General features: G+C 35.2%; 1 protein-coding gene and 1 non-coding gene across 2 annotated transcripts; one reads left to right on the top strand and one right to left on the bottom strand.

The window, feature by feature from the left end:
* Positions 1–6,155: 6,155 nt before the first annotated feature.
* On the bottom strand, positions 6,156–9,887 carry LOC140818603 (uncharacterized). The gene is made up of 6 exons (XM_073178618.1): positions 9,734–9,887; positions 9,426–9,516; positions 9,061–9,217; positions 8,256–8,451; positions 6,552–6,692; positions 6,156–6,520 (listed from the first exon to the last, which is right to left on the bottom strand). The coding sequence occupies exons 1-6, from the start codon at positions 9,885–9,887 to the stop codon at positions 6,156–6,158; spliced, it is 1,104 nt and encodes a 367-aa protein (XP_073034719.1).
* A 58-nt stretch (positions 9,888–9,945) lies between these two features.
* Positions 9,946–10,054, top strand: LOC140818904 (small nucleolar RNA R71). The gene has a single exon (XR_012115134.1). It is a non-coding gene; the product is annotated as a small nucleolar RNA R71 (small nucleolar RNA).
* The last annotated feature ends 3,329 nt before the right edge of the window (positions 10,055–13,383 follow it).

The raw sequence follows: 13,383 nt of genomic DNA on the forward strand, positions 1-13,383 counted from the left end.
ATCCTCGAGGTAGAGTTCCTCGTCTATCTACCTTGACCATTCAGTCCTCTCTTCTTGACCGTATTCGCAGCGGTCAGTCAGCAGATGAGCAACTGGCACAGTGGAAGAAGAGAGATGAAGCCAAGGGTAGTGTCTTGTATACAGTTAGAGACGATATTGTGAGATACCGAGACAGGATATGGGTTCCTAGCAGTGATTCTATCCGAGCAGACATCTTATCAGAGGCCCATATGTCATCGTACTCTATTCACCCTGGGAGTACGAAGATGTACAAAGATCTGAAGCTATTGTACTGGTGGCCTGGGATGAAGAAGGACATCAGGCGTTTTGTGTCCGAGTGCCTGACTTGCTAGTTAGAGAAGGCCGAGCATCAGAGACCAGCAGGTTTGCTCAAGCCTCTTCTTATTCCCGAGTGGAAGTGGGAGAACATTACCATGGATTTTGTGACCGGTTTGCCGAAGTCAGCCAGAGGATCGAATGCCATCTGGGTGATTGTAGATCGTCTTACCAAATCAGCGCACTTCTTGCCTATTAAGATGACTTTCATTATGGTTCAGTATGCAGAGTTGTATAACCGGGAGATAGTCCGACTTCATGGTATTCCAGTTTCGATCGTATCTGACAAAGACCCTAGATTCACTTCCTCCTTTTGGAAGAGTTTGCATTAGACCATGGGTACGAAGTTGCTGTTTAGCACAGCTTTCCATCCGCAGACAGATGGGCAGTCGGAGCGAGTTATTCAGATCTTGGAGGATCTTCTTCGTGCTTGCGTCATTGATTTTTCTGGGAGTTGGGAGGCGAACTTGCCATTGCTAGAGTTCACCTATAACAACATCTTCCAGTCTTCTATTGGTATGGCACCGTATGAAGCTTTGTATGGCCGCAAGTGCAGATCTCCTGTTCATTGGGATGAAGTAGGAGAGAGAGCAGAGTTGGGTCCAGAAATTGTTCAGCAGGCTGCAGATGTAGTAGTCAAGATCCGTGATCGGATGAGGACTGCTCAGAGTCGACAGAAAAGCTATGCAGATCAACGGAGGAGAGATTTAGAGTTTGCAGTGGGCGATCATGTTTTTGTGTCATAATAATTATTGATATTCAACAAGTCCACAGGTTTATTATGGATATTAAGTTGTGCCCAAGAAACAGTGTGAAAAATTTCTTCTAATGTACCAAAACCACCTGGTAGTGCGATAAAAGCATCAGAATTTTCAATCATTTGAGTGATTCTTTCATACATAGAAAAACCTTTTAATTCCTCCCCAATCGTAACACCTGTAATATTTCCTTCAGCTAAAGCTGTAGGAATAATACCCAAAACCAGACTACCTCCAAGATGAGCAGATGTTGAAACAGATCCCATTAACCTAATATTACCTCCCCCATATACCAAGTGAATTTTTCTCTCAGCCAATATCTTTCCAGGATTATTCGCTGCTTCTACAAACATTTCATTTTTTCCAGGACTCGACCCACAAAATACACAAATATTTTTCAATGTTTGTGCAGAGGATCCAGCCATGTTTTTACTTTCTTTTTTTTTTTTGTCTGCGAAAATAGAGAGAAAGATGAGAGATTTTATAGGGGTAATATGTTATCATGACAAAACTATGGGTCACATCTGTAAACAGAATAAATAGTAAAAACAGTAATGATACACATGCATATAAACAGTAGTGTGATTGTGGCTCACAATTTTTGTAGAACCCGTAAATCAGTCTACGTATAAGCCATGCATAATTCTAGATTTTTAAATTAAATTGACTTCATTGCATGATTATTTTAATACATTTCTTTGAAATTAATTATTTTATTGTTTCATGCAGTAGTTTGATTTTTCAGTTATTTCAGTGAGGCCGGACTGGAGTTGGAGTTTTGAGATAGAATTTAAGATTCGAGAAATATTTCCAGAAGTTAATTTAGCTAGCAAGTAAGTTCATTTAAGTTAAAAAGGATGTTTTGAGGATTTAATTTAATTACTTGAGGTGATTAAGAAATAAGTTCATTTAAGTTCCAATAATTAAGGGTTAATTCACTAAATTAATTAGGGATTAGTGAGGCTTTTAAGGATTATAAATTTACTAGCTAGATAACATTTTTCTCTTCCCTTTTAATTGTTAAATTTCGGCCACCCCTTTTTGTTGATCAATTAATTCATTTGCCAACTCATCATTTGACCAATTCTTTGTCATCTTTTAGCATGCTAACCTTTTCTATCGGTAAACAACTTTAATTAATTAATGTTAGAACATTATCCTAGTCTAGATGAGCATGTAGAATCGTTCATTGCACCACCATAATCCCTCCAAGTAGAATTGATAGCAAACCACAATTCAAAATTCAAAAAAATGGAGACTTGGTCTTGATTCTTTCCCTATATTTTGCACCCATCTCCCTCACTCCCCTAACCATCATATCCCCTCCCTTAGTCACGAAATTCAGAGTGTTTTTGAGAGAGGAAAACCGTGGGACTCATAGCTAAGCGAAGGGAGAAAAATCGAGTAGAAGAGGAAAGGAAAGAAGCGCTCCATCTTCTCCGTGCCGCATCGTCGTCGTTTCGTTCGTTTTCTTTCGAAACGAAACTAGGCATGTCTAGATTTCTTTCAAACCTCAATCAAGTCATATTATCAATTATTTTTCAGTACATGATCATGTTTTATCATGCTAAAACCGAATTATATCAGCAAATTTCAGAAACTTACACATGCAGAATTTTCGATTTTTAAGATGCATTTCACGGTTTGCTTTGTGTTGTGAGTTTCAGATATTGGTTCGATTCCAGGCTCCCAAGGCGACATCTAGACATGTCCTAGCATGGATTAGGATCACTTTATTCCAATATTTCAGTCACCCTGCTTGCTGGAATTCGAAATTTACAGCAACTTTCCATCGGTACAAGTTTGGGTCTCAAAGTTTCGGTCTTTGCTGTCAAGGAGAAAGGATCTGATCCTGGCTGCCCCAAGGGCCTATAGCCATGGTTAGATCCCTTTCCTAGCAAGTCTAAGACGTGACTAAGTTTCCCTTTTGGTGGCTTGGTCCATGGCTCCTCGATTTTTAATCAAAACAACAAGAACAGCCCCCTCCCCTCTCGGCCCCTTCGGTTGGACAGCACTTGTGCATCGAGTTGGTTGGTTTGGTATGGATCTTGGTTGGCCTATGGCCCTTAGCCACGGTTCATACCATACCCTTAGATGTCTAGATCATGACATGGTCAATCAAATGGCCACTGGAACGACACGAGACATTGATCAAAGCAAGACACTACACACACATGCACGCGAGTTCTCGGTTGGAGTTTCGGATGTTTGCTGGAATGGTGCGAATTGTGGCTGGCCTAGGGCCCTTAGACATGGTCAAAATCACTCCTTGGGATGTTGGTAAGAGTCTCTGGTCGGTGTTTCACGCCCCCAATGGCCGGCAGACTCGAAAACGACACAAGAAGAACACATGTACAGCTGCTGTATTTTTACAGCAAGTTGCTGTTTCGGTTCGGAGGCTCGTTCGAGTTCTCGGTCGGCTTTTAGCCTATGGCCTTGGACTGGACAGTGCCCCATTGAGTTAGGAAGGTCATGTTTTCGACCGTTTGTGATTCGGATCATTTTTGAGGTCGTACGAGAATTTACGGTGCGATGTGCCAAATTGACTCTCGAAAGAGCGTTTCACTTTTTGGCCTCCATTCATCTAGATTTCGACCCTCATCATTTTAGGAGCATAAGTTCATAATTTTAAGCGTATTTTAATCATGACTATATGTCGGTTCAGTGTCGGTTCGGGTTGGTTCGGAGTCATGATTAAATACAAATTCATTAGGCGTCATAGTCGGATTTTTGAAATTAAAGCGCATAGTTGGCCAAGTTTAAGCTATTGCATATTTTTCATGGCATATTTAGGTTGCAGCGAGCCTGGGGACGATCCAATCCAGTTGGTAAAATGATACAAGATATTTAATCCAGTCATTTAATTTATTACGTGCATAAAAATAGAAAATGCTTATTTTTTAGATTTATGCGATATTGCTTGTGGTCGATTCACTATCATGGGAATATTATTTTACACGGTCGCCAGTGACCGATCAGCTCAGTTTGGTACCCCGGTCGCCAGTGACCGATCGGTTCAGTTTGGTACCCCGGTCGCCAGTGATCGGACAGTTCAGTTCAGTGCAGAGACCACATGCGTAGATCATAATCTCAACAGAAAATTTTTATCAGTCATTTCAGTTCAGGGCTCCAAGGAGCAAACATTTTTACTATGTTATTTAAGTCAGTTATGCACGTAATATAATTGCTCAGTACAAGTTATATTCAGCATGCCTCATGACACGATATTTTGTCCCATGCAAATTTTACTACAGTATTTTCCCGTTATATACGATATATGCATGCTGAGTCTTTAGGCTCACTAGACTTGATTGTTGTAGGTACCGATGAGGTCAGGGCCGAGGGCGGGGATCAATGAGCCAGCTTGGGTCGGCAGTAGTGGCACCCGAGGACCTCAATTTCAGCATTTGCCATTTTATTTGATGCTCAAACATTTTTATCAGTTGTTGGATATTCTTTAAATTGTTATTTTTGGCAAACTTTATTTTCTTCCGCTGCTATATTTTTAAACGTTGAACTTGATTTATCAGTTGATTTTATGAATGAGGCAATTTAAGTTCTTTAAAAAGAAAATTTTAAATTTTTCCGCAAATTTTGAAGCAAGGATTTTCGGGCAGTCAGAATTTTCCTCTGGTTTTACGTCCAGAAACGGCTTCAACGCCTTCTATGAGTCGAGGATATGCTTCCCATCCAATTTTCTTATAAATTGGCAAACAGTGTCTTTTTTAGTCGGATTCCTAAGACTATGATGATCATCTTGAAATTGTTTACATAAACGGAGAAGTTCAATATGCACATGTCCACTAGAATGTGTCTCCAGAGTCAATAAGATGTTATCTACAGACTCCTTACTCAGCCCATTCTTAATGAAACCAATTTTATCTTCTCTGTTATCGGAAACACATCCCAAAGATCTGCATCGTTTGTCACAAGTCCATCTTGCACACTAATGACAAACCCCTAAACTTTTGGCCCTTCTTTTTTTCGCATAAGTGCTTTTTCTTAATATAGGCAAATACCGAATGAGCAATGATTGTGGAACTTCTCCTCCTAATCGGACCTTAGCTTCTATTACAAGACGAATATCTTCTGGAATTCTTTTGTGCATTAGCAATCTCAATCTTTCACACCTTCCTGCGTAAATTTTTCTTAGAACATTTTAAGAAACAGAGGGAAAATATTTACAAATTTTTGAGAGAATTTCATCCATTTTGAAAAGAACAGAAATGATTTTTTTTTTTGTATCAGCAATTGTGGGAAACTGATTTAACCGAATATGAGAGTCACGGAGTACCGTTATCCGCCATTTAACCAGGAAAATAAAAAGATTAAGAAAACCTGAAATAAAAACAAACAAACTTAAAGAGAAATAAACTCTTCTTGAAAGATTTCATTTTCTAAAAATGCTTTAAGCCTTTGTCCATTTACTTTAAAAATATCACCATTTTTAGGATTTTCAAAATCCACAGCTCCATAAGTATACACATGCTTTACAACATATGGGCCTGTCCGTCTTGATCGTAATTTTCCTGGGAATATGTGAAGTCGAGAATTATAAAGCAAATTTTTTTGACCAATCTCAAAAGATTTTCTAAGAATTGTTTTGTCATGAAATGATTTGATTTTTGGTTTATTAATCCTTGAATTCTCATACGCGTCATTTCTGAGTTCATCAAGTTCATTAAGTTGCAATTTACGCAATTTTTTGGCATCATCCATGCTTGACTTTAAAGTTTTGATTGTTCAATAAGCTTTATGTTCCAATTCCACAGGCAAATGACAATGTTTTCCATAAACCAACCTATAGGGAGACATATTCAATGATGTTTTAAAAGCTATTCGATATGCCCAAAGTGCATCATTAAGTCGCAGAGACCAATCTTTTCTATTTGAGTTAACAATTTTGTTCAAAATTTACTTTATCTCCCTATTAGCTAATTCAACTTGTCCATTTGTTTGAGGATGATAAGGAGTAGTTACTTTATTAGTAATACCATATTTTTTCATTAATGAAGCAAATGGTTTATTAACAAAGTGAGTTCCCCCATTACTTATCATGGCTCAAGGAATTCCAAATCTACTAAAAATATTTTCTTTTAAAAATTTGATGACGATTTTATGATCATTTGTTTGACGTGGAATTGCCTCTATCCATTTGGAAACATAATCAACTGCAACTAAAATATACAAGTATCCAAACGACGGTGGAAAAGGTCCCATAAAATCAATTCCCCAACAGTCAAAGATTTCAATTTCAATGATAGGATTCAAAGGCATCATGTTTCTTTTTGAAATCGCACCCAATTTTTGACAATTTTCACAGATCTTACAGATTTCGTGGGTGTCTTTAAACAAAGTGGGCCAATAAAATCCACAATGCAAGATTTTTGCAGCCGTTTTCTTTGAAGAAAAATGTCCTCCGCATGCTTCTGAATGAAATAAATTTAATGACACTACTTACCTCATTGTCGGGTATGCAACGTCGAAAAATTTGATCTGGACAATACTTGAACAGATACGGATCATCCCAATAAAAGTTTTTTACCTCATTCAATAATTTTCTTTTATCTTGGGAACTCCATTGCAGTGGCATTTTTCCTGTCACAAGAAAATTTACTATGTTAGCAAACCAAGGTGTAGTAGTAACTGAAAATAAATGTTTATCAGGAAAATTATCGTTAATTGGTGTCATTTCACAAGATGATCCTGTTACCAGTCTCGATAAATGATCGGCTACGACATTCTCGGTTCCTTTTTATCTTTGATCACAATGTCAAATTCTTGGAGCAACAAAATCCATCGTATCAGTCGGGGCTTTGCATCCTGTTTGGTCAACAAATATCTAATAACAGAATGATCAGTAAACACAATAGTCGTTGATCCAATCAAATAATAACGAAATTTATCTATCAAAAGCATTTTGACATTCTTGAGTCTACTCAAATGCAGTGTCTTTTGTTAAGAGGTTACAAATAGGTTTAGAGATTAAACTAAAGTCCTTTATAAACCTCCTATAAAATCCAAGCATGTCCCAAAAATGAGAGAATTTCTTTAATGATTTTTGGAGGGGGTAAATAGGCAATGACATCAACTTTTGCTTTTATATCAACTTCAATTCCATGAGATGACACGACATGTCCCAAAACAATTCCAGAGGTAATCATGTAATGACATTTTTCCCAATTTAAAATAAGACCTTTTTCCTCGCATCTTTTAAAAATTTTTCCAAATTTTCAAGACAATTATAATATGTATTCCCAAAGATAGTTAAATCATCCATGAAAATTTCCAAACAATTTCCAACCATGTTGCAAAAAATGCTTAGCATACATCTTTGAAATGTTGCTGGGGCATTGCATAATCCAAATGGCATCCTTTTAAATGCAAATGTTCCAAAAGGACATGTGAATGTAGTTTTATCTTGATCTTCGAGTGCAATGGGAATTTGATAATAACCTGAATATCCATCAAGAAAACAGTAGTATGGATTACCTGCTACTCTTTCTAAAATTTGATCCAAAAATGATAATGGAAAATGATCTTTTCTAGTGGCGCCATTTAATTTTCTATAATCAATACACATCTGCCAACTAGATGGGACTCGAATTGTTAACAATTCATCTTTTTCATTTTTTATCACTGTGATGCCAGATTTTTTTGGAACTACTTGTGTTGGGCTTACCCACTTACTATCAGAAATAGGGTAGATAATCCCAACATCAAGTAGTTTGAGAACTTCAGTTTTCACAACATCTTTCATGTGTGGATTTAATCTCCTTTGTGGTTGTTGAGATGTTTTTGCATTTTCTTCTAAGTGAATTTTGTGAGTGCAAATTAGTGGATTAATGCCCTTGAGATCTTTTAGTGTCCTACCAATTGCATTTTTATGTCTTTTAAGCATATCAACTAATTTACCTTCTTGATCACTTTCTAGTTTGGAAGAAATTACCACCGGATATGTTTCGTCTTCTCCAAGAAATGCATATTTCAATTCTTCTGGCAAGGGTTTTAACTCCAATATGGGTGGTTCGTCTTTGTATTCATATTTTGCATCAAATTCTTTCTCTGATCCTGCTAACGAGTGATACCTGATAAAATCATCAAGATCAATTTCAATATTTTCTTTAACAGTTTCAATTGAACAAATATCTAATTGATCACGAGTACTGCTTTCTTGAATGTTTTCTTCCACAAGAGTTTCAATAAGATTTTCATCTTCACTTTCATCTCCTTTGTCATGTGGTTGCTTACAAAGATTAAAAAAATTGAGCTCCAAGGTCATGTTACCAAATGAAAACTTCATTATTCCATTCTTGAAATTTATAAGGGCATTAAAAGTTGCTAAAAATGGACGACCCAGAATTACAGGAATTGCATTACAAGCTTCGATAGGTTGTGTATCTAAAACTATGAAATCGACAGGATATACAAAGTTATCAACTTGGACCAATATGTCTTCTACCAAACCTCTTGGCACCTTAACAGATCTATCGGCATGTAAAAGTGTTACCGAAGTAGGTTTTAACTCGCCTAGATTGGGTTATTGATAAACTGAATATGGAAGTAAATTCACACAAGCTCCAAGATAAAGCAAAGTTTTTTTAATCTTTCGTTCTCCAATAGTACATGAAATAGTAGGACTACCAGGGTCTTTGTATTTCAAAGTATTATTATTTTGAATGATTGCACTTACTTGTTCGGCTAAAAATGCTTTCTTTTTCACATTCAATTTTTTTTTCACAGTGCACAAGTCTTTCAAAAATTTGGCATATGACGGTACCTGTTTTATTGCATCTAATAAAGGAATATTAACTTTTACTTGTTTAAAAATATCATATATATCAGAATTCAAATTTGATTTTTTTGTATTTTTCAATGCATGAGGAAATGGTGGTGACACTGTCTGTTGAACCTCCTCTTTGCAAGTTATGGGTTCCACTTCCTTACCCTTTGGAGTTGATTTATCATCATCTTCACAATGTTCAAGAATGGATTTTTCCACAACCTTACCACTTCGAAGGGTAATAACAGATTTTACCTGATCCACCGGTTGAGTTCCAGAAGTTCCAGTTTGTGAATGATGATCCTTGGGATTAGGCAGAGGTTGTGAAGGAAATTTATACCTTTTTCATGAACATTAAGTTCATATGCAAATTTAGCAAGAGTATCTTTCAAATCAGTCATGGTTTGAGCAGTTTGAGTATTGATAGACTCTTGCTTTGCAATGAAAGAATTCAATGTATCTTCCAAATTTCTTTTAGATGGAGGAACATAAGGTACATAATTTTGAAAATTTTGTTGATTTTGGAAATGTGGTTTGGAAAATTGTGCAGCATTATCATTCCTTCAACTAAAATTTGGATGATTTCACCAACCTGGATTGTAATTTTGAGAAAATGGTTCAAAATTTGGCCTTTTGAAATTGTTCAAAACATTGGCTTGTTCATGGAGACATTCTTTAAAAGAGGGCAAAGTGGGACAATCTTTTGTAAAATGATCACTTGTATCACAGATGTGACACACAATTTATTGAAAAGATTTTAATTGACCATTCTTTTTCAATTCAAGTGCCTCAACTTTTCTTGCCAAAGAGATAAATCTAGCTTGAAGATCATGTTCATATTTGAGAGTGTACATACCTCCACCAGATGTTGGAGATTGAATCTTGTTTGATGGTTCGATTGTACCTATAGTGTCCCAATTTTGAGCATTTTCAGATAATGAATCGAGATACTCAATTGCCTCGTTTGGATCTTTATCTTCAAATGTTCCATTACACATAAATTCAACCATTTGCCTATCTTTAGTTGTTAAGCCTTCATAAAATTGAGAAACAACTCTCCAAATTTCAAAACCATGATGTGGACAAAGATTAAGCAATTCTTTGTAACTATCCCAACACTGATAAAAAGTTTCTCCTCTTTTTTGAGTGAAAGTGATTATTTGCCTTTTGAAAGAATTTGTTCTATGAGATGGAAATAACTTTTTCAAAAATTGTTGTTGCAATTCATCCCAAGTTCGAATGGATCTCAATCTAAGATTTTGTAGCCAAGTTTTAGCTTTATATTTTAAAGAAAAAGGAAAAAGTTTAAGTCGAATGGTGTTCATGCTACAATTTAGATCATTATATGTGTTGCACACTTCTTCAAACTCTCGTAAATGCATGTATGGATTTTCAGAATCTAAGCCATGAAAATTGGGTAAAAGTTGGATAATACCAGGCTTAAAATTGAAATGAGATGCATCAGGGGGAAAAACTAGACATGAAGGTGCACTAGTACGTCTAGGATTCATGTGATCTCTAAGTGTTCTTCGTCTATCATGATCATATTGAGATTGAATTTCATCTTCATTTTCTTGGATGGGTTCTTCCTCCATGTTTTGTAAAAATAAAGGGTTATTTCGAATGAGTCGACCACTAAGTGTACGTGACCAAATGCTCATGCAAATGCAAATGCAAAAGAATAAAAACATACAAAAGCAATAAAAATTCAAATAAAGAAAAATAAAATATAAACAAAATTAAATAGACTTGAAATTAAATTATACTTCCCCGGCAACGGCGCCAAAAACTTGTTGCGACTTTGATTTTTGCACTCCCAAGAGCAGGTTGTCCACAAGTAGTATAGTTCGGTGAGTTCGAATATCGTATCCACGAGAAACCTAAGGTAATTACAAGTCCACTATAATGTCTTTTTATTTTTATTTTTTTTAGTTGTTTGAATCTTTAATTGCTAGTTTTTAATTGTTCAAATTTTAATTAAGTAGTTGAGATTAAAGGATCTACTCTTGGTATTTTAATAAAGTTAACATTAACGAACATTATTGAAATCCACTTAATAAAATGGTTCCAATATATTAAATAATCATATTTATATTATGTTATATATTATTATCATATAAGTATATAATATATACCAAAACTTATAAATGTTGTCAAGTATTTATTGTGCTATATATATATATATATATATATATATATATATATATATATATATATATATATATATATTTGTAAACATTAAATCAAGGTTCCCACTTTAAATGGTTGGTAAAACCAAAATAATATTTAAATGGTACCAAGAAATTAATATTATGATATATTTATATAAAGCAAATCAAGGTTCCCACTTTAAATGGTTGGTAAAACCAAACAAACATTTAAATGGTTCCAAGTAATTTAATATTATAATATATTCATATATAATAAATTAAGGCATCCACTTTAAATGGTTTGTAATACCAAACTAACATTTAAATGGTTCCAAGAATTTAGTGTAACATATAGCAACAATAAATCAAAACTCCCACTTATAAGTAGGGTATAAAAATGCTAAAAGAAATAAATATAACATAAACAATGAATAATGATTAAATAATATAAAACATATATTCTTACCTTTTAGTAACTTTATTATCATGCTAAGAGTTTCACCTTTTCATCTCAACTTTAGGAAGTTAGCTATTCATTATTCAAAGTGTAAAACTTTGAAAATGAAATTAACATTCTATTTATATTTAAATGAAGAAATAAAGGAAAACTATAGAGAGAAATATTATGAACTCAAAGGTTTGTTCATAGAAGAGGGATATCTCAATACATTACAATGCACCCCTATTTATAGCCAAATTTGGGGAGACAACCACAAATAAATATTATTTTTTTACACATAAGTCTTCATTGGTGTTCCAAGATATTATATTATATTACACATCACTTTTGAAAATCTTCTCTCCGAATTTGCTTCTTCACATAAAAAGAAACATGTGGATAATTGAGTTGTCTAGTTGTGGTATTTTTTTCAAACCATTTGACCAAGTAATTTGAGAGATATGGTCAAAATAATAGAACATGATAAAACTACTACTCCTTTGGTAACTTTATTTGTTGCTTAATTTGATCCCAATTGTGAGAGGATTTTTATCTCATGCTTATCACCAATATTGTAGATATTATCATCAACTTTCTATAGGTCCAAGAATCATCTTAATCCCATTTACAACGCCAAGGTTATTCTTCTTTTATCGAACCTGTAAAAATAGTAAAAACTTATAATTACACAACAACTTATATTTTATACAATTTATTATAAAACATATAATATTTAAACATTTAATAAAACAAAAACTATATATTTATATTATAAAAAATTTAATTAATGTACAATTTTTATGTTTATCATATGACGCAGTTCTTCGCGCAGTTTGCGGGAAACCAGGCTGCAGGGGCAAGGCCCAGACCGGAGGCTGTGTATGAAAGATTTAGGAGGATGAATCCGAAGGAGCTTTCTGGGACCACTGACCCGATGATAGCTGTAATACCTGAGATTTTATCACTGTAATCAAACATTCATTACGTGACAACATTGAGATTTGAGGAACTAAAGTAAGAAGTGAGTGGAGAAGTCGAGCGCCGGTACATTACCGTACAAACCTTGTGACAGAAGGTCTGGCACCCGAGCGGTAGAAAAGGACCGCCCGAGCACTAGTGTGCAACAAGTTTAGTAATCCGACAGAATGTTCAGCGCCCGAGCGGTAGAAAATGACCGCCCGAGCGCCAATGCATCATAAGTTGAGGGCTCAGACAGAACGTTCCGCGCTCGAACGGTAATTTTTGACCGCCCGAGCGCCGCCTGAGATAGAGGAAGAATAAGCTATGTGTCCTTGCCATGCAATATAAGATGAATCATCCTTCATGCCATGCAATATAAGATGAATCACGCCTTGCATTTTTGAGACATTTGATTGTTCAAGAACCGGCTATGAGATTTTTTATCCGAACATAGTTTTTTACTCCTTTCGTCAATGGCTTCAAAAGGACGTAAGTTTTATTATGTTCTAGCATGATTCAAAATTTATGATTTGAAGGAATAATGATTTGATTGAGATTATGTGTTCTCGCGATATTGATAATCGTAAAATCGAAACCGGATCGAAGAACAGATACCGTATGGAATTTTTATGATTTTCAGAATTTATTTGATTGAGATTATACAGATTTGGTCTCAGATTGTATTTGTTATTGATTATGAGTTATTGAGATTGGTATATACTGATTTTGTATTACCGATATTTCAAGATTGCGATGTTATGCCGTTGAAACAGAATTAGATTGAGTTCTGATTATATCTGGTATTGAGAGTCACTTGGCAGAACTTTCTGTGTTAGTTAAGCTAGAGCCTCGGGGAAAAACTGTTTGTATCTTTGTCGACTACTGAATATGTTGTCAGTCTAGTGCTTATAAGGGAAGAAGGCTCTGATCAGAAGCCTGCTTATTATGTTAGGCATC

This window comes from Primulina eburnea, chromosome 17 (genome assembly GCF_022965805.1).
Source record: "Primulina eburnea isolate SZY01 chromosome 17, ASM2296580v1, whole genome shotgun sequence".
NCBI lineage: Eukaryota > Viridiplantae > Streptophyta > Magnoliopsida > Lamiales > Gesneriaceae > Primulina > Primulina eburnea.

What these genes read in the sequence shown, in the direction of transcription:
- LOC140818603 (XM_073178618.1), bottom strand. Translation starts at nt 9,887, where the DNA reads ATGGTTGAATTTATGTGTAATGGAACATTTGAAGATAAAGATCCAAAC. An exon ending in GTTGAAGGAATGATAATGCT is followed by an intron (nt 9,218 to 9,425) that starts GCACAATTTTCC and finishes TTCATGAAAAAG; the next exon opens with GTATAAATTTCCTTCACAAC. An exon ending in CATTCAAGAAAGCAGTACTC is followed by an intron (nt 6,693 to 8,255) that starts GTGATCAATTAG and finishes TTCTTGTGACAG; the next exon opens with GAAAAATGCCACTGCAATGG.